Source organism: Rhincodon typus, chromosome 7, assembly GCF_021869965.1.
Source record: "Rhincodon typus isolate 14 chromosome 7, sRhiTyp1.1, whole genome shotgun sequence".
NCBI lineage: Eukaryota > Metazoa > Chordata > Chondrichthyes > Orectolobiformes > Rhincodontidae > Rhincodon > Rhincodon typus.
In genome coordinates, this window is record NC_063338.1 from 28,080,857 (window position 1) to 28,108,737 (window position 27,881).

General features: G+C 40.3%; 1 protein-coding gene across 1 annotated transcript in view; it reads left to right on the plus strand.

The window, feature by feature from the left end:
- Positions 1 to 27,881, plus strand: part of LOC109921024 (protein boule-like) — a 122,620-nt gene that overhangs the window by 60,040 nt on the left and 34,699 nt on the right. The window contains exons 6-8 of the mRNA XM_048599214.1: positions 3,201 to 3,328; positions 6,606 to 6,686; positions 14,652 to 14,699. Coding sequence (XP_048455171.1) covers positions 3,201 to 3,328; positions 6,606 to 6,686; positions 14,652 to 14,699 — 257 coding nt within the window. The remainder of the gene's footprint in view (positions 1 to 3,200; positions 3,329 to 6,605; positions 6,687 to 14,651; positions 14,700 to 27,881) is intronic.

The window sequence follows — 27,881 nt, forward strand, 5'->3', positions numbered from 1 at the left end:
CCGCCTCGTGCTCCCACGAGGAGCTCGAACAGTTCATACACTTCACTAACACCTTCCACCCCAACCTTAAGTTTACCTGGACCATCTCTAACACCTCTCTCCCCTTCCTGGACCTCTCTGTCTCCATATCGGGCAACCACCTCGAAACCGATATTCATTTCAAGCCCACCGACTCCCACAGCTACCTAGAATACTCCTCCTCCCACCCACCTTCCTGCAAAAATGCTATCCCCTATTCCCAATTCCTTCGCCTCCGCCGCATCTGCTCCCAGGATGAGGCATTCCACTCCCGTACATCTCAGTTGTCCTCGTTTTTCAAGGACCGTAACTTCCCCTCCTCGGTGGTCGAGAACGCCCTCAACCGTGTCTCCCACATCTCCCGCACCTCATCCCTCACACCCCGTCCACGCAATAAAAACCAAAAAAGAATCCCCCTCGTCCTCACGTACCACCCCACCAACCTCCGGATCCAACGCATCATCCTCCGACACTTCCGCCATCTGCAATCCGACCCCACCACCAAAGACATCTTTCCCTCCCCACCTTTATCTGCTTTCCGGAGGGACAACTCTCTCCGTGACTCCCTTGTCCGCTCCACACTCCCCTCCAGCTCCACCACACCCGGCACTTTTCCCTGCAACCGCAGGAAGTGCTACACCTGCCCCCATACCTCCTCCCTCACCCCCATCCCAGGCCCCAAGAAGACTTTCCACATCAAGCAGATGTTCACCTGCACATCTGCCAATGTGGTATACTGCATCCGCTGTACCCGGTGTGGCTTCCTCTACATCGGGGAAACCAAGCGGAGACTCGGGGACCGCTTTGCAGAACACTTACGCTCGGTTCGCAACAAACAACTGCACCTCCCGGTCGCGAACCATTTCAACTCCCCCTCCCATTCCTCAGACGACATGTCCATCCTGGGCCTCCTGCAGTGCCACAACGATGCCACCCGAAGGTTGCAGGAACAGCAACTCATATTCCGCTTGGGAACCCTGCAGCCCAATGGTATCAATGTGGATTTCACAAGTTTCAAAATCTCCCCTCCCCCCACCGCATCCCAAAACCAGTCCAACTCGTCCCTGCCTCCCTAACCTGTTCTTCCTCCCACCTATCCCCTCCTCCCACCTCAAGCCGCACCTCCATCTCCTACCGACCAACCTCATCCCGCCCCCTTGACCTGTCCGTCCTCCCTGGACTGACCTATCCCCTTCCTAACTCCCTACCTACACTCACCTTTCCTGGCCCCATCCCCGCCTCTTCGACCTGTTTGTTTCCTCTCCACCTATCCTCTCCTCTATCCCTCTTCTATCCGCCTCCCACTCTCTCCCTATTTATTTCAAAACCCCCTTCCCCTCCCCCTTTTCTGATGAAGGGTCGAGGCCCGAAACGTCAGCCTCTCTGCTCCTATGATGCCGCTTGGCCTGCTGTGTTCATCCAGCCCTGCACCTTGTTGTCAAGGAAACATTGTATTTTGTTAGAACCATGTCTCATGCCCTTGATCCTCACATTTTTAATTATGAACCCTAAACAGCTGTGACTAACTTGCAATAACATCTCAAGTCCATTAGACAAAGCAGACCACTGAAACTTGTCCTGGGAATTTGCAGAGAATCAAAATTCATTTACTATCTTGGTTTACTTTACAAATTCCTTGACTTTTTAACCAATTAAAGGCAAATGCTGTTGGTCACCATTACAATGCTCAATATATAAGCGCAGGACTAGTATCAGTAAAATAATGTGGCATTGTCTCAGGCAAATAATGGACAGATTAATTAAAACATAGATGTAATTTCAAGTGTTTTATTTCTTAAGCAAGAGATTTCTATAAAATAGGAGACTTGGAAAACCTGGGGCAGGTTGTGAACTTGAAACAAGCTGGACATTGGAATGGAAAATTCTGACACAGCACAACATATCCTTAAGTCCTGAAAGGTGAGGAAGTAGGCGATCAGTACCTGAAATATTGGCTAATTCTTGATGTGGTAGCAGGAAAAGAAGCAATTTATTGCTAGTGGTTGGGGTGCCACTGTGCTTCCCTGTTCCCGTTTCTGATCTAGTGAATGGGTAATCAATTAAACCAATTGAAGCACTACCTGAGGACACTCTTCACAAACTGTCTAGATTTTCCGGATGGCCAGCAGGCCTTCTAGATCTAGCTACAGCCTATATCTAAAAAACTGGTATTAGCCAGGTGGGTGGAGACAGAATATTGGTTTGGGGCGAAGACCAAATTTAGTGGGCCATAGAAGCGCCTCCTACAAGGCAATCCAGTATGAACCCATAATAAAAACCAGAAGAACTGTAGATGCTGTGAATCAGGAATAAAAACAGAAGTTGCTGGAAAAGCTCAGCAGATCTGGCAGCATCTGTGAAGAAAAAAATCAGAGTTAATGTTTCGGGACTGGTAACCCTTCCTCAGAACAGTTCTGGGGAAGGGTCACCAGACCCAAAATGTTAACTGTGATTTTTTTTGCCAGACCTGCTGAGCTTTTCCAGCAACTTCTGTTTTGTTCAGCATGAATCCATGGCTTTGTAAGGATTACAGCTGTAACAGCTGGCTTTCCTGCGAAGAAGTTTCCTCTCTGCAGTGATGGCATGGCAGCTGTGGCCATAGTCTGTTTACAGTTATTTGTTCAGTTCTTGAGAGGTTGCCGCTGTATCCTGCAATACTTACAGCATTGCGAGTAATTTGGGGGTCTGCCTTCCAGAAGATTATTGAATCAGTGTCACTGCTGGCATTTTCAGGTTTCAGACCTCCTTTCTGCCCTGACACCTGCGAGAAAAATCCAGCCTGAAGCTGATTAACCTGCTATATATTTCTATTTTTCTCTATTCTTGTTTCAGGTTTCCAGTATCTGCAATGTTCTTTTAACATTCTGCTACTTCGTTTCATTGGGTTCTTCCAGACGAAAATGCAGTTGTGATTGCTGATTCAGATGAAAATGTAATTGTGATTGCCAGCAAGATTCCTAATGGAATCATATTGATAATACTACCACTTCAGCAAGATGGCTTTGATTAGTTAGAATAACTTTTACTTGAATTTGCTCAAAAGTTCTTTCAAAATTTGTTTGAATTATGTCTTTTAGAAGCTTCATTTTCTGGATGCTATTTTACCACAGGACTTATATGTATTTCTTGCAGTAACTTGGTGTTTGTTTTTAGACTGAGACACATTTCTGTCTGCTAAATAGGAACAAGTTTAATGCCAGCAGCTGGGACAATGTATTTGACCACTTCAACGGGATATCCTTACACATACCACAATGGAGTGGCTTACTTCCATAGTCCAGAAATCACTTCTGTTCCACAGCCTTGGCCTGTGAGTAAATATGAATTTGAATATTTTGTTTTTTCAATCTGGTAATTAGCTACAATTATTTTTGAAACTGTGCAGTTATACATATTTCTTACTATGATTCGTTCTCTTCAGTAATACACAACTCTGGATGGGTCCAGGTTTATCGTTAATGTTAGCTAATTAATGGCAAGAATGATCAGACAAAGTATTTAATCTGAATGCTCTTCTCCTCCCTGATAATGTTTGAAAGAATCTCTGTTCATTGGCACTTCTTTCATTTTGAATAAAAGTGAATTAGAGGTCAATAAAACAAAGAATTGTGGATGCTGGGGATCTGAAACAAAAACAGATTGCTGGCAAAACTCTGTAGGGATGGCAGCGTCTTTGGTGAGAAAGCAGGGTTAATATTTCATGTCCAGTGACTCTTCAGAACTGATAGCAGCTTGGAGAAAGTGATATTTATACTGAAGACTGGGGGGAGAGTAGGTAAACGGATAGTTGGAGACAGAGCCCAAAAGAGAGAGAAAGATATGTAATGGGTAGGGACACGAGGGGATAATTGATAGTGGGCCAGGACAGAAGGGAAGCTGAATATCTGGTCATGAGAGCCAGAAGTAGAAGAGAATGGATTGGCTGTGCTGAAAGCAACCCATATCATGACAGGATCGGCGTGTAGGGTGGGTTAAGAGAAGGGTTGGGGACAGAAGTGCGGGTCAGACACTGCTGAGGTTCCTGTCAATCACCGTAGTGGGGAATCCTTGGTTTAGGAAAAGGGTGGACATTTCTGAGGCACCCTGCGGAAAATGGCAGCATTAGAACAGATACAACTGAGATGGAGAAACTGGGAGAATAAGATTGTGTATTCACAGGAAGCACGGTGTGAAGCATGTATAATCCAGGTAATTGTGGGTGTCGGTGGGGTTGTAATGGATATTGGTGGCCATCTATCCTCAGAAATAGAAATGGAAATGGTGAGCAAGGAAAGGGAGGAATCAGAGATAGACCAGGTGAAGGTGAAAGCAAGTTGGAAATTTGAAGTGAGGTTGGTACATTTTTCCAATTTCAAGTTCTTTTCCCAACCCAAGAGCCCTTACCTGTCTTGATGTTGAAATACATAAAAACACTCTGGGAGTATTGGAGAACAAAGGGACTAGTAAAAATGAAGAACTTAAATGGTATTAGTGTTGGTAAAGAGATAGCACTGGACAAATTAATGGAACTTGATTGTCTACACTGATCTAATGAATTCATTCATTTTCATTTTTCAAAATATCCTAGAATGACTCCCAGTGATAGGAAGGTAGCACACCTAACCCTGCTATTCTAGAAAAAAGGGAAAGAACAAACAAGCAACTCTAAGCCAGCCAACTTGACATAAGTAGTAGGGAAAGTGCTAGATTCCATTTTTAAGAATATGGTAATAGGATACCTAAATCAACAGACTTTTGGACAGAGGTGATGCAGAAATCATATTTGATATCTTATACACTTCTTTAGTGATTAACTAGTAGTGTAGATTGTGAGGAAATGATGAATGTAGTGTGTTGGGTTGTCAGAAATTTTGATCGATGACGCACAAGAGGTAGATTAGAATTGATTGAGGTTTAGTTATCATGCAGCAAACAGAAAGTAGGAATAAATGGGTCAGTTGTGGGTTGATCGGCTATAAATTTTCACAAACCACAAGGATCAACTAATGAATCACAACTACTTAGAATCTATATTAATGATCATCAAGTACAATATCCGGTGTAGTGACAAAACAAAGCTACTAGGAAAGTAAACGAGAATGCGCAAAGAGGCTTCTAAAGGATTTAAACAAGTTAAGTCAGTGGATAAGAATATTTTAGGTGGAATATAATATGGAGAAATGTAAAATTATCTATTTTGGAAGAAAGAATGCACTTTTGTAGAAAAAGTAGAAACAATGTTTTTTTAAAATGGAAAGATTGGGAAATGTTGGTATTTAGGGGGAAATAGGAGTCCTCTGCATGATCTACTTGTTATTAACATGCAACTATAGTAAATAGCAAAGCAAATACGATAGCAGCCTATATTACCAAGGGATTAAATATGAGCCAATTTTATTGTAATTGTGTAGGGCCTTTCAGACAAGGTCTTATAAATCCCTACAGTGTGGAAGCCATCTGAAGAGTACCCTACCCGGATACACCCCTTTACCCTTATCCTTCTAACCCTGCATTTCCCATGGTTAATCCTACTACCCTGCACATCCCTGGGCACTATGGTCAATTTAGCATGTCCAATCCACCTAACACGCACATCTTTGCACTTTGGGAGGAAACCAGAGCACCCGGAGAGAATGTGCAAGCTCCGTACAGGCAGTTCCCCAAGGGTGGAATTGAACCCAGGTTCCTGCCTCTGTGGCAGCAGTCCTAACCACTGAGCCACTGTGTCACCTGTCACTTTAGCTAAGGAGGGATATATTTTGCTTCGAGGAAGAGCAGCAAACATTCCTGGATTGTCAGATTATTTTGTGAGAAAGATTAATTGATCTAGTTGAAGTATAATATTCTTAAGAGCTTGAAAGGTTACATGCTGAGAGAATATTTTCACTTGACTTGGGGTCAAGTATTAGATTAAGAATTGTGTTATTTAGGATTAAATGAAAAATCTTCACTCAGTGTTTTGTGAATTATTGGAATTCTCTATGTAGAGAGCATAAGATTTTTAGTCTTTGAGTAAATTCAGTTTATAGTTGGAAAGGTTTATGAATAATGAAGAAATCAAGCAACATGGAGATAAGTGTGCAAAGTTGTAGCTGAGGCAGAAGATCAGTCCAGAATGGCAAACCAGCGGTGAGGGTTCAGATTTCCACTTGTGCTTCTATGTTTCATGTTCTTATAAACAATGTCACAAAATATCAACCTGGAATATTGATAATTTGACAACACCAGTCAGTGAGACAATTGCAAAAGAACATAAAGTTAAAATAATCAAGAAGTCATTTAAATGGGAGGTTAGGGAATATGACACAGTGTTTACAATTAAACTGTAAATTTGTTTGGAAGAGAATTATGTAGCTTTTAGAAAAGTGGAATATTACATACAATATGAGAAATAGTGGAATTGTGAAACTGACTATTAGAAATCTTTTGACAAGTTATGGGATGAATGGAATGAGTCAAATAATCTGTTTTTAATCCTCAATTCATTGCCTGCTGGGAAGTGAAAGACATCCTCTGTTGGGAGTCTGATGGTATCAAGTCTGTAAGTATTTTGTATTCTTTGTATGTCGTCTTTTAAAGTACTATTTACTATTACTGTTTTCCATCAGCCACGCTCTATTTCAAGCTCACCGGTAATGGTAGCTCATCAAGCTCAGCCAATTTATCAGCAGCCAGCATACCATTATCAGGTAAGAACATGTTTGTTATTCAGATGATATTCTACTTCTTGTGAAGCAGAAAATGAAGTTATAATGTTGCGGGGAGGTATTAGATTTTATAAAAGTATGTTCCTGGCAAAGGGGCTTCTTGATCCAGGAATGCCCATTAGATGTATGGCAATCTCAGGGACTTCTCTTTTCAATGAGTTAGAAATCCTGTTGGTCCTAAATTCCTAAAATGCACTTTGTTTTCCATTTTTGAATATTAAGGTGACAGAATACTGGTGAATGTGCAAAAAATGTACTTTCTTGATATGTTGAAATTTTTTTATTTCATAAAAAATATGGGTTTGTTTGTAAGTGTTCTAATTTGCTTATGGATGAGATTTCTGTCTTTAAGATACTGAATGGCAACCAATGGTGAGTTCTTCCCCCACTTTTATGGCACTGCCTATCTTGTGATAAGATCATTTGGGATCTTTATGGCTTGGAGTCAGATCAAAATATGCTTACCCACCAGTGAAGTTCATAGAATCCTCTTGAGTATGCTTTGGAGACAGAGAAAGAAAAATATGTGGGCTCCTTTGTGTAGCTTTAAAATATTAATCCATTTTGATATAGGGAATGATTATAACTGAAGACATAATTTATAGGTAACACTGTTACGACATGGAAACAGACAGCTGAATCAAATCAGCCTCCCTGCCTCTGTATTCGCACCACAGTAAAATGAAAACATTCAAAGACCTTCAAAATTGACCTCACTGGTTCCGAATCAGACTTGTTGAATAACGAAACCAAGACTGTGAATAATCAATTCCAGACAGCAGGTTTGTAGCATAAATAAAAGACTTAACTATTTGTGAGTAGTACAATAGATTTAGCAGAGCTAAGTTAAACAATACAGTAATTGATGTCAGTAATTTAAACCCGGTGACCTTTTGTTTACAGCCCCATTTACACACAAGGCAGACAGGCAAACAAACGTAGTTCAGGGATAAATGAAAGAAAATAACAAAACTGGCCAGGATATTGAAACATTCACGCTGTATTGTTCCAAAGCCATATATAATTGTTTCTTGGTTGATTTTTCTGAAAACGTCAATCAGGGCTACCTTTTCATTTCAATCCAAGGAAGTTTCAGCAAGACTTGTAAACTTAGTTTCTACTCTCTGAACTTTCAGTGACTGATAATAGGAGGTTAGGCAGGGAGCTTTCAAATCTTCATACTTCGACATCAACAGCCAAACTCCTTCTCTGAGAAACACAGTCTAAACAAAAACAGTTCAAACTCTACAGCCCCTCCCTCTGTTTGACCATCATGTTCTCCCCTTGACTTACTGGCAACAGTTCCAAGGTACTGGTCTTGTTAACACCAGATATCTGCTATTTGGTTAGGCATGCTACTTTCCCTGGTTTTGGAGGCTATGGAACACATTGATCAAAAACCAGCCTGCAATGAACTTCCAAGCTTGGCCTCAAACAAACAACAGCTTGTTAATATAAGGTGCTGCCCACAGTCCAGAGGTCATCTTCAGCTCACAGGTGACAGCTCCAAACCAAAATTTATAAACAAGAATAACAAAAAATCAGCAAGGGTACTAAGAGCACACACTTTCCTTGTGATTTTAATTGTACATGTGTTGAGGTACATCCAAGTTTCTTCTGCATGGTGCAAAAAGAAAAGTACAGTGTTTTGCAGACTTTGAAGTAGCAAAAGAAAAGGTTTGAAGAGAACATTTTGGTTGGTTATTCTACATTTGTGCTTATGATGTATGATATATCCTTGACACAGGCTTTTCCATCAATTGACAGAAGCAACATTTTATTAGTTTGACGAGGACTCAGAACATTAGCTCTTTCCTTTTTACAGATGTTACCAGACTTGCTGTGTATTTCCAGCACCTTCTGCATTCGTTTTAGATTTCTAGCATCTGCAGTTCTGTGTTTATTTTTTCTCTCTTTTGATCTGAGAGGGAGGAAAAGGTTGATTGGCTGAGAGTGGGTGAGAAGGGAGGGGTTGAGCAAGGATGGGAGTTTGGGAAGAGGGGCTGCTGAATGAATGAGTGAGAGGTAGGTTGGGACAACAGTGCATGTGGAGTAGGTGAAGAGGATCTGAGTGCAAAGCCAGACCTAGAAGCTTGTGAAGAAAGATCGTAAATTTTGTTTTTCTTGACTACATTTGATTATTTTATCTTTTTTAAATGAATGTTTTTCTGGCCTGATATCATGGCTGCTGCCGCTAATTGTATTATGCTAGTTAACCAAAAATTCTGGAAAGTTTTGTTCGGCTGTAACCGGGGTCAAAACCATATACCATCCTCTTACTATATAAACATTCCAGTCAAGCCACCAAAAAGGAACTGCAGACAAGATGCTTATGCTAAGCCAGTTCAGAACAAAAGAAAATAATGAAGCACCATTATGCATGAGATGGCATTAATGGCCTCCACATTTGTTTCTGATAATGCACAATGATTTTTGACCAGATCTTTCAGAGTTTTCTCATTAATAAGTTGGGAGTCTAAGTCGCATGACCGAAGCTGCTGGTTTTTGAACAGCTTTAATTATGTAGCATTTTTTTTTAAACTTGATGCAGTCAGCAACAAAGCCTGCCTCTATTCTGGACATCGTTTGAAGCCTCATTTCTGGAAAGAATCCTATATTTCACGAGAGGAATGAACTAAGTTCCCTGCCTACAAAGAGTTATGTTGCTGCATCTTCAACTGCAATCCATCTGCTTTCAAGCTGCTGAGAAAAGGAATTCTGCCAGACCAGACAATTGTAAAAATTCACTGGGCATTGGGACTTGCTTAGATTCTAATTCATGTGAATCAGTGCCAGTATCTTTTTTAAAATAATTTTTATTTGTAACATTTCCTTTTTTGTTCTTCTTCTTTGTTGTTTGTGTGTGTGTTGTGAATGGTTCTCACGTTGAGTGCTTGAATAAACTATCACTTTTGTTTTAACCCTATACAGTAGATAGTTTATTATGAATGGGGCTTCTTGTATGAGTGACTGGGCTGAAATCTACATGAGTAGATAACATAAAAAAAATCTACAAGCTCATCAAAACAGGATGTTGTGTATTACCATTAAATATTATGTTTAAATAATATGTATTAAATTGGGTCCTCAATTTACAAACATCGATTTATGAACACTCATATTTAGAATGCAAACGCATACTGGGGTGCAATTTTAAGTATCCAACATACAAACGTTTCCTGTATTTATGAATTTACTTTATATTGTCCTGTATTGCATACAAAACAACATCCGCATGGGCTTGGGAATGGAACACTCGCAGACTGGGGGCTGCCTGTATGATCTATCGAGTGTAAGCTTTAACATACCAAATGTTACTATGTTTCTTTATGGCTGTTTCATATTACTGGCATCACAATTTTCAAGATTTGTTTTTAGAAAGGTATTTGTTCAGGGGATGTGAACATTACAAATGAAGACACCCCTTTTATTCATCCCTAATTGCCCTTGAGAAGATGGTGGTGAGTTAAAATGGGGTCACATTGAAAATTGATTTGTGAAGCACTGCCATTGTCCTTTGTTTCACTCCATTGTACATATTCCAGCAAGGTCATGTTCTTCTTCATGTGAATTTCATCCTGGATTTATATGCGTTATATGCATTGAATGCTGAAATGCTGAGGCTACTTTGGTGATTTAGTACAAAATTCATTAGTCCATAGGTGTGATGGTATTAGGAAGTAAGCAAAAGGGATACTAATGTTTCTACCCTTGAAGTCTAAAGGCTGCTATAATTAGACAGTTGTTTGTCAGAAAAAAAATTGGAAATTTTTTGTCCTCAGCCACTCTCACCCTCTGCATGCAGCTAACATTCCCATGCTATTCATTGGCTGCACACTTCAGAAGGCTTAATATTGCAAGTGATGAGGGCTACTTAAATAATCTGCATTTTTAAAAGGGAGATGCACTACTGCTGTAACAGTTAATGGAAGTTCTTTATAAAGTGAACCAATATTTTGGTATTTGGAGCAGTGGCTGGCTATGCAATAGAATATGCACCAAGTTTTCTTACATTGCACTGTAACTTATATGGAAGGAAGGATTGAACTTCATCCACTGAGATGGATGATACATGCTGAGATGGCAAGTAGGAAAAGAATAAAGGCAAAGATCAGTGCCAGGAGTGTAGTTCCATGGACTTGGATGCAGGGCAGAAGGAAGTTTAATGACCTACTGAGCCATGAAGGCCAGACAAATTTGCACAGTCTTAAATTTGCTCTTCAAATGACACTACCAAATGCTCCACAAACCTCAACCATTGCTTAATTCACCATATCCCAATCACCCATCTATCATTGTCTGGCACAAACTCCTGAACCACTGAATTTATCATATTCACTCTCACATTTTGCACTATTTCAAAACAGCAGAGAAGTCATTCTCTGTCACACTGGCTGCTATTCAGGTTTGATAACCACATGATACATATTACAGAACAATCACTAACACATAATTTTATACTCTTTACTGCAGGAGAAGGCACTGCATAACTGAAGGCAGTAGGATAGATCTGGAGGAGGATGAGAACACCTAAAATTTTAACCCCATGTAGGAGATCATGCTGGATCATGAAAAGAGGCAGTGACCATTGGTGGGACTCAAGGGATTGATGCTGTTTGTATCTGCATGTCCATTCCTCTCACAGTGTCTTTGGACCTCTGAGCTGTGGGTGGTCTTCTCCCCTCACCAGAACCCAAGTCTTGTTCCTTCCTGATTTTAGACATCCAAATATTGGATCTTATCCAATCAGGAAGAAAATGCTGAAAATGAACTGTTATCACTTAAATCTTACTCTGCAAACACCAGTTCAAAGACAGTCACTACATGTATTTTAAAGGCCAGCCGAGAGGGAGTATCTGCAAATGTTAAGGTGCTGGGCAAACCATACATGAGGCAGGGTGGAGAGAAAATACAACATTGCTGCCAGCTCACTGGGAGTTGAGTTCACATATCATTTCTGTTGCAATGGAGTAAGATTAAAACTTAGGTTAGGCCACAGACAACAAGCGATAGGTGTAAACAAATATTTTGTGTACAGGCTTTGTGGTGCATTCTAAGGAGAATGAAGGAGTCCAGCAATAATTTGGCAAAGTGCTTTGGATAGAGCTTGGAGATTATCCTTGCCAACATTCTAAAAGTGGTTACATGCATTGCTTACCTCTGAAACCCACCATGATGAAGCATCTGATAAGGCAATACCAAAGCTATGACACAGTATAAGCAGCTTCCATCAATGGCCTAAATGCTGCAGTGAAATATCAGAATATGTCTTTGGCTACTGCCTTTGAAATAGACTCCCTGAAACTTCTTTTAAAGACATAGGATTGTTGGGATACTATACTAGACAGTGTCATTGACACAATACTGCAGTCTTTTCCAAGTGGTAACATTACTACTCGTGCTCAATAATAGTGAAAATTCTCTGACCAGCTCAACCAAAACTGAGTAGTTTTAGACCAGAAAGCATGACTTTAGAGTATCCATCTTGGCCGAGGCTAAAGCAAAGTCATTTGCCAAGGCTATCTCAGTTTCCTCAATTGGAGATCACTGCTGTTTCTCCACTTATTCTAAAGCTGCTGAGGAAGAAACTCAGAGGTGCACTAAAATAGCCAAAAGCACGTGGAAGTTGGGCACTTTACAGGTGATCACTTTAGTCTTACATGCATTGTGTAAATAATTTCTGAATTGTGTTAGAATGTGCATTTTCATGTTATCGGAAAGAAGGCAATGTGTCACTTAGCATTAGTGGAAAGGTAAGGAGCATGGGATTGTCAGCATTTGAAAAGTCTTTTGATTAGAGGTAGCGCACATGAATAATTTGACAAGGTGGAACCTAAAGGGATCATTGGTGTTGTAGTTTCTGTTTCTATAAATGTTGCATTTAATCATCGTCTGCTTCCTTCCTCTTGATTCTTAGGTCTGTTCCACTAATGTGTTTTTGTTCTGTATTGGAGTTATGAGTTGTGATTGAGTAACCTGGGTCATCCAGGGACCGGACTTGGACTTGACCTGATGTTTTAAATAAAGATGATGTAAAAGAATGCCATAGATTGATGTAATTGTGATTGCTTCCAGGATAATGAGTATCAGGTAGCTTAATGTGCTGCTGTGGGTGGACACAGCTGCACGGTGAGGAAGTGGAATCTTCTTCATTCATAAAAGGGGAAGAATTTAAAGGAGTTGCATAAAAGGCATTATAGATACAATCAGTAGCACCTTGGAAGACTGGAAAGCCCACAGCCCATATAAAACTGTGAGCTGTCTCTGGTATTAGGAGTAAGATAGAAGTGCTCTGCTGTGCTTTGAAAGCTTCAGTGACTTGATATTTAAACGATTTACACTGCAAACGTACTTGTACCCAAAGCAGCCATTTGGAAAGAGGCTGATTGACAAATATTAACAGTTACAATCATCTTGACAGGTGCGGGCATTAATGTTAGTAAACAAAAAGTAATATTAACACTGGAAATCTGAAATTTAAAAAAAAACTCAGACAAAAGTGGAAGAAACAAATTGTACATTTCAGATGGTGATATTTTGTCAGACATATTTTATGGAGTGTTCAAAACCTTCTATAAGCTAATGAAAGCTCCAGAAATATGCACAGTTGCACCAGCAGACAGAATAAATAATTCAGCAACTAACCTGTAAGCAGTTTATCATACATTTAAATAGCAGTGTTGGAAGAAATGCTGCAATTTGTTTAATATTGTGTTCACCTGTGCAATGTTAGTATAGCTGGCTAGAATGTGGCGTTCGCAATTAGCAACATTGGCATCAAAGCACATATATTCTCGCATGATCATTTCATTTTTCAAGTTGCCAGAATGCTTAGATAAGCATGTGGGCAGAAATCTCTTTTTGATAACCTTTGACCTGGAAGCAGTACAGTAATGTATAATGCTGTCCTTGTAAGGTGGAGTAAAGTAAACATGTAATTTCTTGAAAAAGGTCTGTGAAGTATGTATTTGTTTTCAAGCATGTTTGTTTGGAAAGAAATCAAATTTGTATCAATTGTGAAGGAATCAATTGAAATTTTCGTGAATAATAAGAAATATTGGTTCATGTGACCAGGTGATACTTGACCTGGAATCAGTACCAACACGAAGGTAAATAAGAAAGTAGCCGTATGATCAAAGGAAAAAGAGTCAAAGAAAAACTGCAGAGGAGGGGGTGGGCAAATACCCAAGTAAAAACACAAGGAGAAGACTGAGAGACATAAAGAAGAATAGATTGAATTCTTGAAGCAATTTGTTCTCAAGAAGAGCTCAGTTTTTCTACTGACAGAAAAGAAAATAGTACCTTTTAGAAATGGTTGTTTTTCCAGAAGTGCCAGATGCATGATGTTATTGGTCACTTGAAGAGGAACTCTAGAAAACTACGTCATCAGATCTGTCATGACTAGTGGGAGAGAGGATTCATAGAATTATGCCTTGCTGGTGATAATAATACCCACGAAATTCAAGGTGTCATTGGATTATGTTCCTTTTATTATGTAATAGTAAAGTTAAACGGTTTTAGACAAAGTCCAGCCATCGTAATCCAGTGTCCCAGACTAATATTCTGGGGGCATCAATTTGAATCCCACCATGGCACATGTTGAAATTTGGATTCAATTAATAAATTGGGTTTGAAAACTGGTGTAACAGTAACCACTTACCACTGTCGTAAAATTCTGTCGGATCTACTAATGTTCTTCACGGAAGGAATTCAGACCCATAGCTATGTGATTGACACTGACGCTGGAAAGGCCTATCAAGTCATTCAGTTCAAGTGCATTAAGGAATGGGCAACAAATCATATCCAATGTCCATTATTGAAATGAAAAAGATATCTGAGAAGGCTGCTGCAGAACTCCTTTATTTTCTTAGAGAAAGTTTTACATTTTGTTACTCTGTTATTGCAAGAAAAAACATGTATATCATTACTTATTGTTTTTACTTGCAGGCACCAGCTCATTGTCTCGCAGGTCAGTGGCAGTGGGGATTGCCTCAGGTAAAACTTACAATTGTTAGCTTTTGTGTGATTAATAAATTATTGTTGTGGTTGAAATGAATACAACCAAAAAAAAAGGCTGCACTCCAATTTTTTAATAGCTGATATTTCAAATTCGGTTCCTCTCTGCTCTGATGGATTTTTAAAATTTCTGTTCCCTGCAGGATTATAAATAAAGATATTTACCATACAAATTTTCCAACACATTCTCAAAGTAAACTAGATCTGCAAAATGCCACATTGGATTCAAAATTGGCCGAAAGGCAGGAAGTAGAGGATGATGATGAAGGGAAGTTTGTGTGACTGGAAGTCAGTTTCCAAAGGTGTTTTACAAGCCTTGATGCTGGAGCCCTTGATATTTGTAGTGTACGTTAATAATTTGGATTTAAATGTGGGGCGTGTGATCAAGAAGTTTGCCGATGACATGGGAAATGATAGGGCAGTAAATAGTAAGGAGGATAGTCCTAAACTGCAAGAGGATATTAGCCAGACATAGAAAACAAGTGCAGAAAGGTTATGATGGAACTGTAGAAAACACTGGTTAGGCCACAGCTGGCGTACTGAGTACAGTTCTGGTCTACACATTATTTGAAAAATGTGATTGCACTCGAGAGGGTGCCAATTAGATGTACCAGGATGCTGCCTGGGCTAGAGGGTCTGAGTTATGAGAAAAGATCAGATAGCTGGGGTTATTTTCCTTGGAGCCATGAATGTTGAAAGGGCATCTTATAGAGGTGTACAAGATTATGAGTGGCATAAATAGAGTGGACGGGTAGGCATTTCTTCCATTAGTAGAGCAGCCAATAACCAGGGGGCGTATATTTAACGTAGAAGATGGAAAGCCAAGAGGAGAATGGAGAAGGATGTATTTTCAAACAGGGCTTTGACAGTCTTGAAGTCACTGCTTGAAAGGGTGGTTGAATCAGAAACTTTTCGTAATCTTTAAGTAGCATTTACATATTCACTTAGCCATATCCTTCAGCGCTAAAGATTAAGAGCTGGACAATGGGATTAGTGTATTGACATCTCTCTTGACTGCAGTCACAATGAATAGAATGGCCCTCCTTGTGCTGTAAATGTCTGAGTCTGTTTAGCTTCTTAGTTGTAGTTAATGAAGTTTGTAAAATTGTAGTTCCCTCAAAAAATGTTTGAAGCCCATCTAGTTTTTGGGATACTACTTTTGAGCTATATAGTTTTCACATGCCAGCCTGGTGGCAATCGTGTGAAATAAGACCAAATGGGATTTAAAATTGTCAGGTAGCCCTTCACAGTATTGTACCTGACTAAAGGGAACAGAGTCTTCTAATGAGTTCTGATGTATGTTTCTAGTTTTACTCATGTTTGAAAAACTGACCAGTGAAGTTTTACCTCTTTAGATTCATATTTCCTGTCTTCTGCTACTACTTGACCTTGCAAATGAATGAAAATAAAGCACCCTACAATGCCAAACCATCACTTATATAGGCAAGAATGATATTCCAAATGGATATGCTTGCTGACCATAAAGTATTAATTCATGCAATTTTTACATTTGTCTGATGATATCAAAGTTAACTGTGTACACAGTGTTAGAAACAGATATTTATGATCATTAGAATTGGAAAATGGAACAGTTTGGACATCACTGGTTTGAAGAGGGATTTATCATGTGATTACTTGGAAGAAAGTTACGAGTCATGGAGAAAAATGGGCTACTTGCTGTTGACTGGAAAAGCAAATAATTATGGAAAAGGAGACAATGAGAGTTTTTAAAAAGAAATGTTGCTTTTATGACCTTAATGTCTTTACAGACAAACTTGAAAGAATTCCTCGGATCTGTGCTGTCATCACCTAGCAACATTCTCTGGTTGTTTGGTTTCTGCTTTATCACAGACATGGGAGTTGTTAGCTGTTGGAGAAAAGCTGACAGGAGTGAAAATGTCTCTCACTTTCTCTTGCACCGTCTCTCACTCTCACTCTGTCCAAACAGAGGGTCTTCTATTGCTCCTTAGGTGACAGCAACATGATCTCTTACAGGAAAGCAAAGGAAGTCAACTCATTCTGCCTTTTCAGCTTGGACTGTAGATCCACAAGGGTATTTTCTAATTGTATTCATTCATAATATCTCTGCGGAGCTGTGTGTTTGTTATCCAGTCTCTGATGAATGCCTGCATGCATGTGTTTTAGGATTAATGAGGACATAGTTTAATTCTGCATAATAGCTTAGTTGATAACCAGTTTTGCCACTTGTGTAAAGAATAGGTTTGTTTCAAGTAAACAAATTATTTTTGATTTTGTTGAATAATCTAGCAAACGTCCCCCTTTTTGTTCATATTAGTAATAAAAAGAAACAAATTGACCATTTTGGAAATTATAAAAGACATTTGCACTTTCGATACTAGAACATAGAGCAGTACAGCACAGTACAGGCCTTTCGGCCCACGATGTTGTTCCAACCTGTTATCCTACTCTAAGATCAAACTAACCTGCATACCCTTCATTTTACTATCATCCATGTGCTTATCCAAGAGTCGCTTAAATGTCCCTAGTGTATCTGACTCTGCTACTACGCTGGCAGTGCATTCCATGCACCCACCACGTTCTGTGTAAAGAACCTACCTCTGACATCTCCCCTATACCTTCTCCAATCGACTTAAAATTATGCCCCCTCGTGATAGCCATTTCCGCCCAGGGAAAAAGTCTCTGGCTATCCACTTTATCTGTGCCTCTTATCATCTGGTACACCTCTATCAAGTCACCTTTCATCCCTCTTCACTCCAATAAGAAAACCCGTAGCTCCTTCAACGTTTCCTCATAAGACCTGCCCTCCAGTCCAGGCAGCATCCTGGTAAATATCCTCTGCATCCTCTCTAAAGCTTCCACATCCTTCCTATAATGAGGCGACCAGAACTGAACACAAAATTCCAAGTGTGGCCTAACCAAGGTTTTATAGAGCTGCAGCATAACCTCCTGGCTCTTAAACTCATTCTCCTTGCCAATGAAAGACAGCACACCAAACGCCTTCTTAATAACCCTATCAATTTAGGTGGCAACTTCAAGGGCTTTATTGACGTGGACCCCAAGATCCCTCTGTTCCTCCACACTGCTGAGAATCCTGCCATTAACCCTGTATTCTGCATTCAAATTTGATCTTCCAAAATGAATCACTTCACACTTTTCCGGGTTGAATTCCATCTGCCATTTGTTTGCCCAACTCTGCATCATGTCAATATCCCGTTGCAACCTACAACAGCCCTCCACACTATCCACAACTCTACCAACTTTCGTGTCATCAGCATATTTACTAACCCACCCTTCCACGTCCTCATCCAAGTCATTTATAAAGATTACAAAGAGCAGAGGTCCAGAACAAATCCCTGCGGAACACCGCTGGCCACTAAGCTCCAGGCTGAATAATTTACATCTACTACCACTGTTTGTCTTCTTTTGGACAGCCAATTTTGTATCCAGACAGCCAAATTTCCCTGAATCCCATGCCTCCTTACTTTTTGAATGAGTCTGCCATGGGGAACCTTTTCAAACGCCTTGCTAAGATCCATATACACCATATCCACTGCTCGACCTTCATCAGTGTGTTTTGTCACATCCTCAAAGAATTCACTAAGGCTTGTGAGGCATGACTTGCCCCTCACAAAGCAATGCTGACTATCTCTAATCAAACTATGCTTTTCCAAATAATCATAAATACTGTCTCTCAGAATCCTCTCCAATAATTTGCCCACCACAGAAGTAAGACTGACTGACTACTTATGGAATAATGAATCACAGATTTTTAATGATGGAGAAAGGGGCTATTTGCCCCATTTTATCTTTACTAGACCTCTGAACATTTTGACTTGCTGCCAGTCTCGTGCCTTTTGCTCAGACCCCTGCACATTGTTTACATTTAAATAATAATCAAGTGTCCTCTTGAATGCATCAATTGAAAGTGCTTCAGTTTGCCCAGAACCCTGCACATTGTTTTCTTTTAATAATCATCAAATGTCCTCTTGAATGCATCAGTTGAATGTACTTCCACCGCTCTTCCAGACAGGGCATTCCATACTATAATTTCTTGCTGTGTGAGAGTTTTCTTTCTCTCCTGGCATTTGCTTTTTTTGTAAGACAACTTAAAACTGTGTGCTTTGGTTCTCGATCTGTTTACATGTGAAAACAGTTTCTCACTATCCACTCTGTCCATAACTGATCTTACTATGATCTAAAGTCCCCACCTGCTTCAAGAAGGCCATCACCATTCTGGTGCCAAAGAAAAATCATGCAGCGTGCCTCAATGACTACCGCCCAGTGGCTCTGACCTCCATAATTATGACGTGCTTTAAGAGATTAGTCATGACTCAGATCAATTCCAGCCTACCAAATTGCCTTGATGCTTTGCAATTCGTGTACTGGAGCAACAGGTCCACAATACACACCACCTTGCTGGACTTACAGTCGATGCTGGAATATCTGGATAACGAGATTACCTGCATCAGGCTCCTGCTTGTTGACTACAGTTCCACCTTCAACACCATAATTCCAAACAAACTCATCTCTAAACTCCGAGATCTAGGTCTCGGCTCCCCACTCTATAACTGGATCCTTGACTTTCTGACCCATAGATCGAAAACAGTAAGAACAGACGACAACACCTCCTACAGCATAATCCTCAACACTGGTGCCCCGCAAGGCTGTGTACTTCGCCCCCTACTATACTCCTCATACACTGTTGACTGTGTGGCCAAATTCCACCCCAGCTGCAGTTACAAGTTTGCTGACGATTCACCACTGTTGTAGGAGACAAAATACAGGAAAGAAGTTGTGTGCTTAGCAGCATAGTGTAAAGGCAACAATCTCTTCATCAGTGTCAGCAAACTGAAAGAGCTGGTTATTGACTTCAGGAAGTGGGATGCAGGGCATGCCCCCTTCTGCATCAATGTGCTGAGGTAGAGATGGTCGAGAGCATCAAGTTCCTGGGAGTGATGATCAACAACAATCTGTCCTGGTCCACCCACGTTGACACAGTGGTAAAGAAAACACAGCAACTCTCTACTTCCTCAGGCAGCTAAGGAAATTTGGTATGACCAAAGGGACTTTTACCAATTTTTATACATGCACCACAGAAAGCATTCTATCTGGATGCATCACAGTGTGGTTTGGGAACTGCTGTTCCCAAGACTGCAAGAAATTATAGAATATTGTGAACTTAGACCTGTTCATCATGCAAACCAGCCTTCCATCCATTGACTCCATCTATACTTCCTGCTGCCTAGGGAAAGCAGCCAACATAATCAAAGACCCCTCCCACCCGGGTTGTACTCTCTTCCACCCTCTTCCGTTGGGCAGAAGATATAAATGTTTGTATGCACGTCTGAACAGTTTCAGGAACAGTTTCTTCCCTGCTGTTATTAGACCTCTGAATGGACCTCTCAAATTTTAAATTTAGTGTTGATCTCACTCTCTGTGCACCTTTGCTGCAGCTGTAACATTGTATTCTTCGTTCTGTTCTTTTACCCTATATACTTTTCTTCGTGCGATCTGCCTGTACTGCATGCAAAACAAAACTTTTCACTGTACCTTGGTACATGTAACAATAATAAATAAAATCTTGAGGATTTTGTAAACTTCTAACAAATTTCCTCTTTGCCTTCTGACCGAGTACAGTCCCAACTTTTCCAATCTTTCCTCTCTTCTGAAATGTCTTATTCCTTGAACCGTTCTCGTAAATATCTTCTGCACTTTCTGTTGTGCATTCATATCTTTCCTATATTCAGTGCCAGTGCTATCTGATCAGTGATATGTGTTCATCATAACCTCCCCACTCTTGTATTCTGTGCCCCTATTTATGAATACTGTAGTCTAGAGTACTGCATGCTCTATTAACAGCTCCCTCTACCTATCCTGCATGTTTTCATTACTTAAGCACAGTTTCCCTATTCCTGCGCATCCTTTCAAATAACGACCTTTAGTTTGTACTATCTACCTATATTCTTTCCACCTAATGCCCTATGCATTGACGTTCATCTGCCATGTATCCTGTCCGCTGCAACAACAGCCTTTCCCATCTCAACCTTCTCTAATACCTTTTCAATAAACTCCAGCGAGATAGTTCCACACGATTTTCCTGTAACAAATCATTGCTGACTCCAAATTTTTCTAAATTACAATTAATTCTATCCTGAATAACTCCTATAAGTTTTCACAGAAGTTAAACTGACTGAACTGTAATTACTGGGGTGATATTTACAACATTTTTTGAACAAAGGAGTATGTTTGCAATTCTTCAATCAACCTTACATCCAGGAAAATTGAAAGATAATTGCCAATGTCTCTGCAATTTCCACAGTAATTTCCTTCAATATCCTTAGATGTATTGTATCCACTCCTAGCGCCTTATCAGCTAAGTACCAACAGCATATCCAATACCTCTTATCAATCTTAAATCCTTCTAGTAACTTGACTTTCTTCCACTCTCACCGTGGCAGAGGAGGCATCTGCCTTGCAGGTAAAGACAGGTGCGAAGTATGAATTTAACATCTTAGCCATGTGTCTTACCTTTTAAATGTAAGTCTCCCTTTTGGTTTCCGATTGGACCTACTTTTTATTTTGCCACACTTTTACTATTGATGTACTTGTAGAAGACATTGAGATTTTATTTTATGTTAGCTGCTAAACCCTGTTTCATAATTCCTCATTGCTTATTTACCTTTTCAGCTTTTTTCTGAACCTTCTATATTCAGCTTGGTTATATAAGCACACATTTCCTTCTTTAGCTGAATTTCTTCTATATTTGTCTTCCAGGAAGCTCTGAATTTGTTAGTCCAATCTTTTCCTCGTGTGGGTATGTACCTTTATTGTGCCCAAACCCTGTCGTTTTTGAAGATAGCCCATTGTTCAGCCACTGTTTGTCCATTCACGAGTTTTGCCAAGTTACACTCTGTCCCCGTTTGAAGAGCATTTATATGAATTGTACATAATTGAGGTCCAAGAACTGAACCCTGCGACACCCCACTAGTTATAGATCACCATCCAGATAAGGACCCATTTTTCCTAATCCTCTGCTTTCTGTCAGTCAGCAAATCCTCTAAACAAGTCAATAATCGCTGGAGTTCAGAAGAATGCGGGGGCCTGATTGAGGTATGCTAAAATGCTAAAGGGGTTTGATATTGTGGACGTTTAACAGATGTTCCTGCTTGTGGAACAGTCTGGAACTAAAGGTCATAGATAGAGAGTGAGAGGAGGTAGGTTCAGAACTGAGATGAGCAGAAACTACTTAGATTGGATTAGATTTAGCTTTTATTGTGAAGTGTACTCAAGTACAGAAGTATAGGAGTACAACGAAAAGTGTACAATGTCGCTACACATGGCGCCATCTTAGGTACCAAGGTACCAAGGTACAAAAAAACTTAAGAGAAACAAGAGTTAAAAAGTTAAGCATTACTTCATAGAGTAAGTAGAAAAATAAATAATGTAATAGTTAACATTAAAGTCTTTTGTAGTTTCAACTGGGAAAATAAAGGAATAAGTTAAAAGTTCAACAGTCCTTGAGTCCTCCACGCATCTCGCTGTCTGGGAGACCTCAGCTGTCTGTTCTTGGTGCCGCCACCATAGCTGAAACTGCCACCTCTCCAATCTCCCCAGATGCATCGGGAACATGCCTGGGCAGGATCCACTCGCATGCCGAGCCAAGATACTGCCATGAGAAGCCGGACCTACCACTGAAAGACCAGCCTGAGAGCTGCCACGAGACCAGGCCTTCTCTCAGACGATTGTGAATCTGTGGTACTCACTGCCCAGAGTGCAGTAGTGGCAGAATCAATCAACAGATTCAAGAAAGAAATAGATATATTTCTGATTTTTAAAAAAGCAGGATAAAGGGCTGGGGGGAGCAAGCAGGAAAGTGGAATTGAGATCAGGATAAGATCAGCCATGATCATGCAAAATGGCAGAGCAGGCGTGAAGGGCTGAATTACCTCCTCTCACTCCTAATTCCTATGTTCCTAAGTTGGAAAAGGCTAATATACATATTCAGTAGGTAATAGGGAAGGTAAATGGAATGTTGACCTTCATTTTAAAGGAAATAAGTATAAAAATGGGGAGGCCTTGAGAAAACTGTACAAGGAACTAGTTAGACCACAGTTGGAGTTTTCGTCTCCTTATCTAAAGAAAGATACACTAGCATTGGAGACAGTCCAGAGAAGGTTCATGCGTTGATCCAGTGTATGGAAGCAGTGTCTTATGAAAAGAGGTTGGGTACTTTTGGGCTTGTACTCATTGGAATTTAGAAGAATGAGAGGTGACATTCTTGAAACATGCAAGATTCTTGTGAGAATTGAGAAATTATACGCAGAGAGATTGTATTGCCTCGTGGCAGAGAGTAGGGCAAGGGGGCATAATCCCAGAGTAAAAGGTCATCCAATTAGGACAGAGATGAGGAGGAATGTCTTCTCTGAGGATGGTTAATCTGTGGAATTCATTACTGCAGTGCTGTAGTGACTGGGTCAGTAAGTGTATTCAAGACTGTGAATACATGGAGTTTTAATCAGTGAAAGAATTGGGTGTTATGGGGAAAAAGTGGGAAGGTGGGTTCAGTATTATCATCATCCATGATCTCATTGAATGAAGGAGCAGACTTGATGGGTTGAGTGGCTTACGTATGCTGCTACATGTTGTGGTCACTTAGTTGACACTATTCTCAAGATCTAGGTCTTGCAGTACCCCCTTTCTTGATGGACTGGACACATACTGCTGTAAGAAATTCTCTTGAACACAATCTACGAAACACTTATTCCTCACCGCCCCGGCACTTCTACTCTCCCACTCGATATATGGGTAACTTAAGATCCCATTATAACTGCACTGTGATGTTTACCCACGAATTTCATTTTTCTCTTTGTCCTTTCCACGAACTATATTGAGCAATATAATTGCACGCTTCTTATTCCTTAGCTTTAGCCGGGTTGATTCCGTCTTTGAACACTCTGAAACATCCTCTTTCTCCAGTTCTGCAATGCTTTCCTTTACCAAAAATACCAGTCCTCCTCCTTTTGTTCCTTTCTATCTTTTCTGAACGTCTTGTAACCAGGATGGTTTTAGATATATGTCTGCTCTTCCTTAAGCCATGTCTCCACTGTATCATAATATCACTACAATATCAAAACTTCAAGAGATGATCAGTGCCTGTAACTCCTCAGTTTTATTAACTATACTCCATGAATTCACATATATGCATTGTAATGTTGATTGGAACTTCATTGCTTTTTTCCTTTGTTGCACTTCCACCTACTAACTTGTTCTCTATTTTAATGCCGTCTGCCTTTCCCAGCATTTGTCTCACTTTAGTATTGCTTCCTAATATTCTCTCTTGGTTCCCGTGCTACTGTCCCGGGCATCTAAAGCTCTCCCTCCTGTGCCATATTCCAGGCACACGTCCATTTGTCTTTTTGTTTGTGCGTGGCACTTGGAGTAAACGGAGATTACTACTTTAGAGGTCCTTCTTGCTAATTTCCTTCCTAGCTCACTAAATTTTGATTGCAGGACCAGTTTCCTCTTCCTATCTTTAGCAAGGTCTTCAACATGGAACTGTATGGTAGATTGGTTCGTAAGGTTAGATCACATGGTATCCAGGGGAAGCCATTCAATTGGATACAAAATTGCTTGACAGTAGGAGACAGAAAGTGGTAGTAGAGGATTGCTTTTCAGACTGGATGCCTGTAACCAGCAGTGTGCTGCAAGGATTGATGCTGGGTCCATTGTTGTTCACCATTTATATAAATGATTTGCATGATACTATAGGAGGCATGGTTAGTAAGTTTGTGGATGACACCAAAATTGGTGGTATAATGGACAGCGAAGAAGATTATCTAAGACTACAACGGGATCTTGATCAAATAGGCCATGGGCTGAAGAATGGCAAATAGAGTTTAATTCAGATAAATGCGAGGTGTTGCATTTTAGTAAGACAAACAGGGCAGGAATTAGACAGTTAATGGTGGGACCCTGGGGCGTATTGTTGAACAAAGAGACCTAGGGCTGCAGGTACATTGTTCCTAGAAAGTGGCATCACAGGTAGACAGAAGTAGTGAAAAAGACATTTGCTACATTTGCCTTCATCAGTCAGAACATTAAGTACAGAAGTTAGGATGTTATATTATGGCTGTACAAGATATTGATAGGGCCACATTTGTAGTATAGTTCTGGGTGCTCTGCTATAGGAAGGATGTTACTAAACTGGAAAAGATTTACAAGAATGATACTGAGACTGAAAGGTTTGAGTTATAAGGAGAGGCTGAATAGGCTGGGACTTTTTTTCCCTGGAGCGTAAGAGGCTGAGGGGTAACCTTAAATAGGTTTATAAAATCATGAGGGGCATAGATAAGGTTAATAGACAAGGTCTTTTCCCCAGGGTAGGGGAGTCCAAAACTAGGATTAAGGTGAGTAGAGAAAGATTTTGAAAGGACCTGAGGGGCAACTTTTTCACACAGAAAATATATGGAAAATATATTGAATGAGCTGCCAGAGCAGGTGGTAAAGGCAAGTACAGTTACAACATTTAAAAGACATTTGGACAGGTACATGGATATGCAAGGTTTTCAGGGATATGGGCCAAACACAGGCAAATAGAACTAGTTTAGTTTAGGAAACCTGGTTGGCAACCATGATTTGGGCCGAAGAGCCTGTTTCCATGCTCTGTGACTCTATAACTCTATCTATGTTATTTGTACTAATGTGGACCACAACCTCTGGCTATTTTCCCAAGTCAGTTGGTAGACACAACCTCTGGGGATTCCTGTACCATCTGCCATTTTGCCTTGGACTGTGTGGTGGTTACCCATTCCCCTATTTGCCTGCTTGCCTCTAACTTGTAGTGTGTCTACCTCTCCAAATTTGTTTTAGACATAGGTTTCTGCCTGGCAGATACACCTTAGTGACTAACTATTGCTCAGGCTCTGAAACGTGGAGCCCAAGCTTGTACAACTAGTGACACTTACTTCACCTAGATCTTGCAGAGTCCACGACTCTTCACACATTGAACTTAACTGAACTGCCATGACATACATTAACTTTTACTTTTAAGTTACTTTAACTAATTTAACCTTATTCTTGTACAATTGACTAAAAATGGGATAGTATTAGGAAGTAGAAATTCTTTGGTCCTATAAATCAGCTCCCTCTCCTGTCCTATGAATTCTTCATCTCCTTAAATTTGTTTTTCAAGCAGCTGCTCAACAATGAATCAACTCACAATAGCTCACAATTCCAGCACAATCCTCCCGTCAGAGTCAGAACAAAATTTGGGTGGTCTGTGTGGGATGTTTGAACTCGGACATAAGGAGACTAAGCGTGTTGTACTAGCAATCGATACAGGATAAAAGGATAGACACATGGTTTCTCATATTATAAAACTAAGATTGCATCAGAAATAGCTAAAAACTTCTAAAAGATAGGGAATATATACCTGACTGATTCCCAAAATTTAACTATGGCTGCACTAATAGAATTAACAAATGATTTAAAGATGGAATTTCCTGCAAAGGTCAGGATGGCAGAGGTAACTGGAATACTAGATGAACATTTGGGACTGGTGGAAATATAAATAGAGGTTATTCCCAGCTGTGAGTCATCAGAATTTGTTACAGTTGAATTATAGTTGTAGCAGTTGGTACATGATAAAGTGAATCAGTTTTGATGAGCAGAGAAAGAAAAGGAAAGAACTTGAGAATTGAAATTGATGGAAAAAGAAATTGAAGTCCATAAACTAAGAGGTGTAGTAAAGTGAAATGTTGAACAGATAATCCACCTGGCAGAAAGAAGAATTAATTTTGTTGTTTTGACATGTTAAAAAAGATGGCATTGTGTAGTCAAAGATAAGAAAAAGCAAGTTTGTCAAATGCTGGTAATAAAAAGGAAAAATGACATAGAGTGAGCTGGAAAGCAATACAGACAATACATCAAATGAACGTCCTGCTGTCCAATTAGCATACACTGAGAAAATGGGACATTTAGACGCAATATTCTCAAACTTTAAGGAAGGACAACAGAAAGATCCATAAGGATACTTATGCAGTCGAAGAAAATCTGTGGGGATTTGTCTAAGTGCACAACCTTAGCCAGTTGTGATCTGTATGCAAGCGTATCAGTAACAATAAAACAGTTGTTTTCCCAGGTGGTCTAGTGGTTAGGATTCAGCACTTCCACCGCTGCAGCCTGGGTTTGATTCCCTGTCAGGGAGTGAAAGTTCTGCTCTGCTAATTCATCGTGGTGACAGCATTTCATACTGATTTTTCAGGAAATGGCTGGCAATCTATTGGGCGGTACGGTGGCTCAGTGGTTAGCGCTGCTGCCTCACAGCGCCAGCAACCCGGGTTTGATTCCATCTTTGGGCGACTGTCTGTGTGGATTTTGCACATTTTCCCCCGGGTTTGCGAGGGTTTCCTCCAGGTGCTCCAGTTTCCTCCCACAGCCCAAAGATGTCCAGGCTAGGTGGATTGGCCATGCTAAATTGCCCATGTGTTCAGGGATGTGTAGATTAGGTGGATTACAGGGGGATGGGGCTGGGTGGGATGCTCTGAGAGTTGGTGTGGACTTGTGCCAAAGAGCCTGTTTCCACGCTGTAGGGATTCTATGGACATGTTTATCATTTAAGGCCAGAAGAAACAAGCTCAGGTTAAAACAGGGATTCAATACATATCAGACAATAACTTGATTAAAGCTAGTCAAAGCAATTGTGGAGGTCTCCACTGGTATTTGTTCTTAAACCTGATGAACTGATTAGATTTTACCTATGCAGAAATGAAACGAAAACAGATTCATACCTAGTTCCTCAGTTTGAACATTGTAATAATATGGTTTACAGTGCCTCATTCATTATTAAGATGGATTTGTTGAAGGGGTACTATCAAGTACCATTGATATCATGAGCTAAAGAGATATCAGCTTTTGTTGCACCAAATGGGCTGTATTAATGTACACCAATAGATTTCTCGAAAAACCAGGTAAAGGTCAAGTGTGCCAAACAGCTTCTGAAAAAGTTGATCCTAATGCATAAACTAGTTTTGCTCCCTGACATTACAAAAAAAGGGTGGCATGGTGGCTCAGTAGTTAGCACTGCAGCCTCACAGCACCAGAGGCCCAGGTTCAATTCTAGCCTTGGGCAACTGTATGTGTGGAATTTGCACATTCTCCCCATGTCTGCGTGGATTTCCT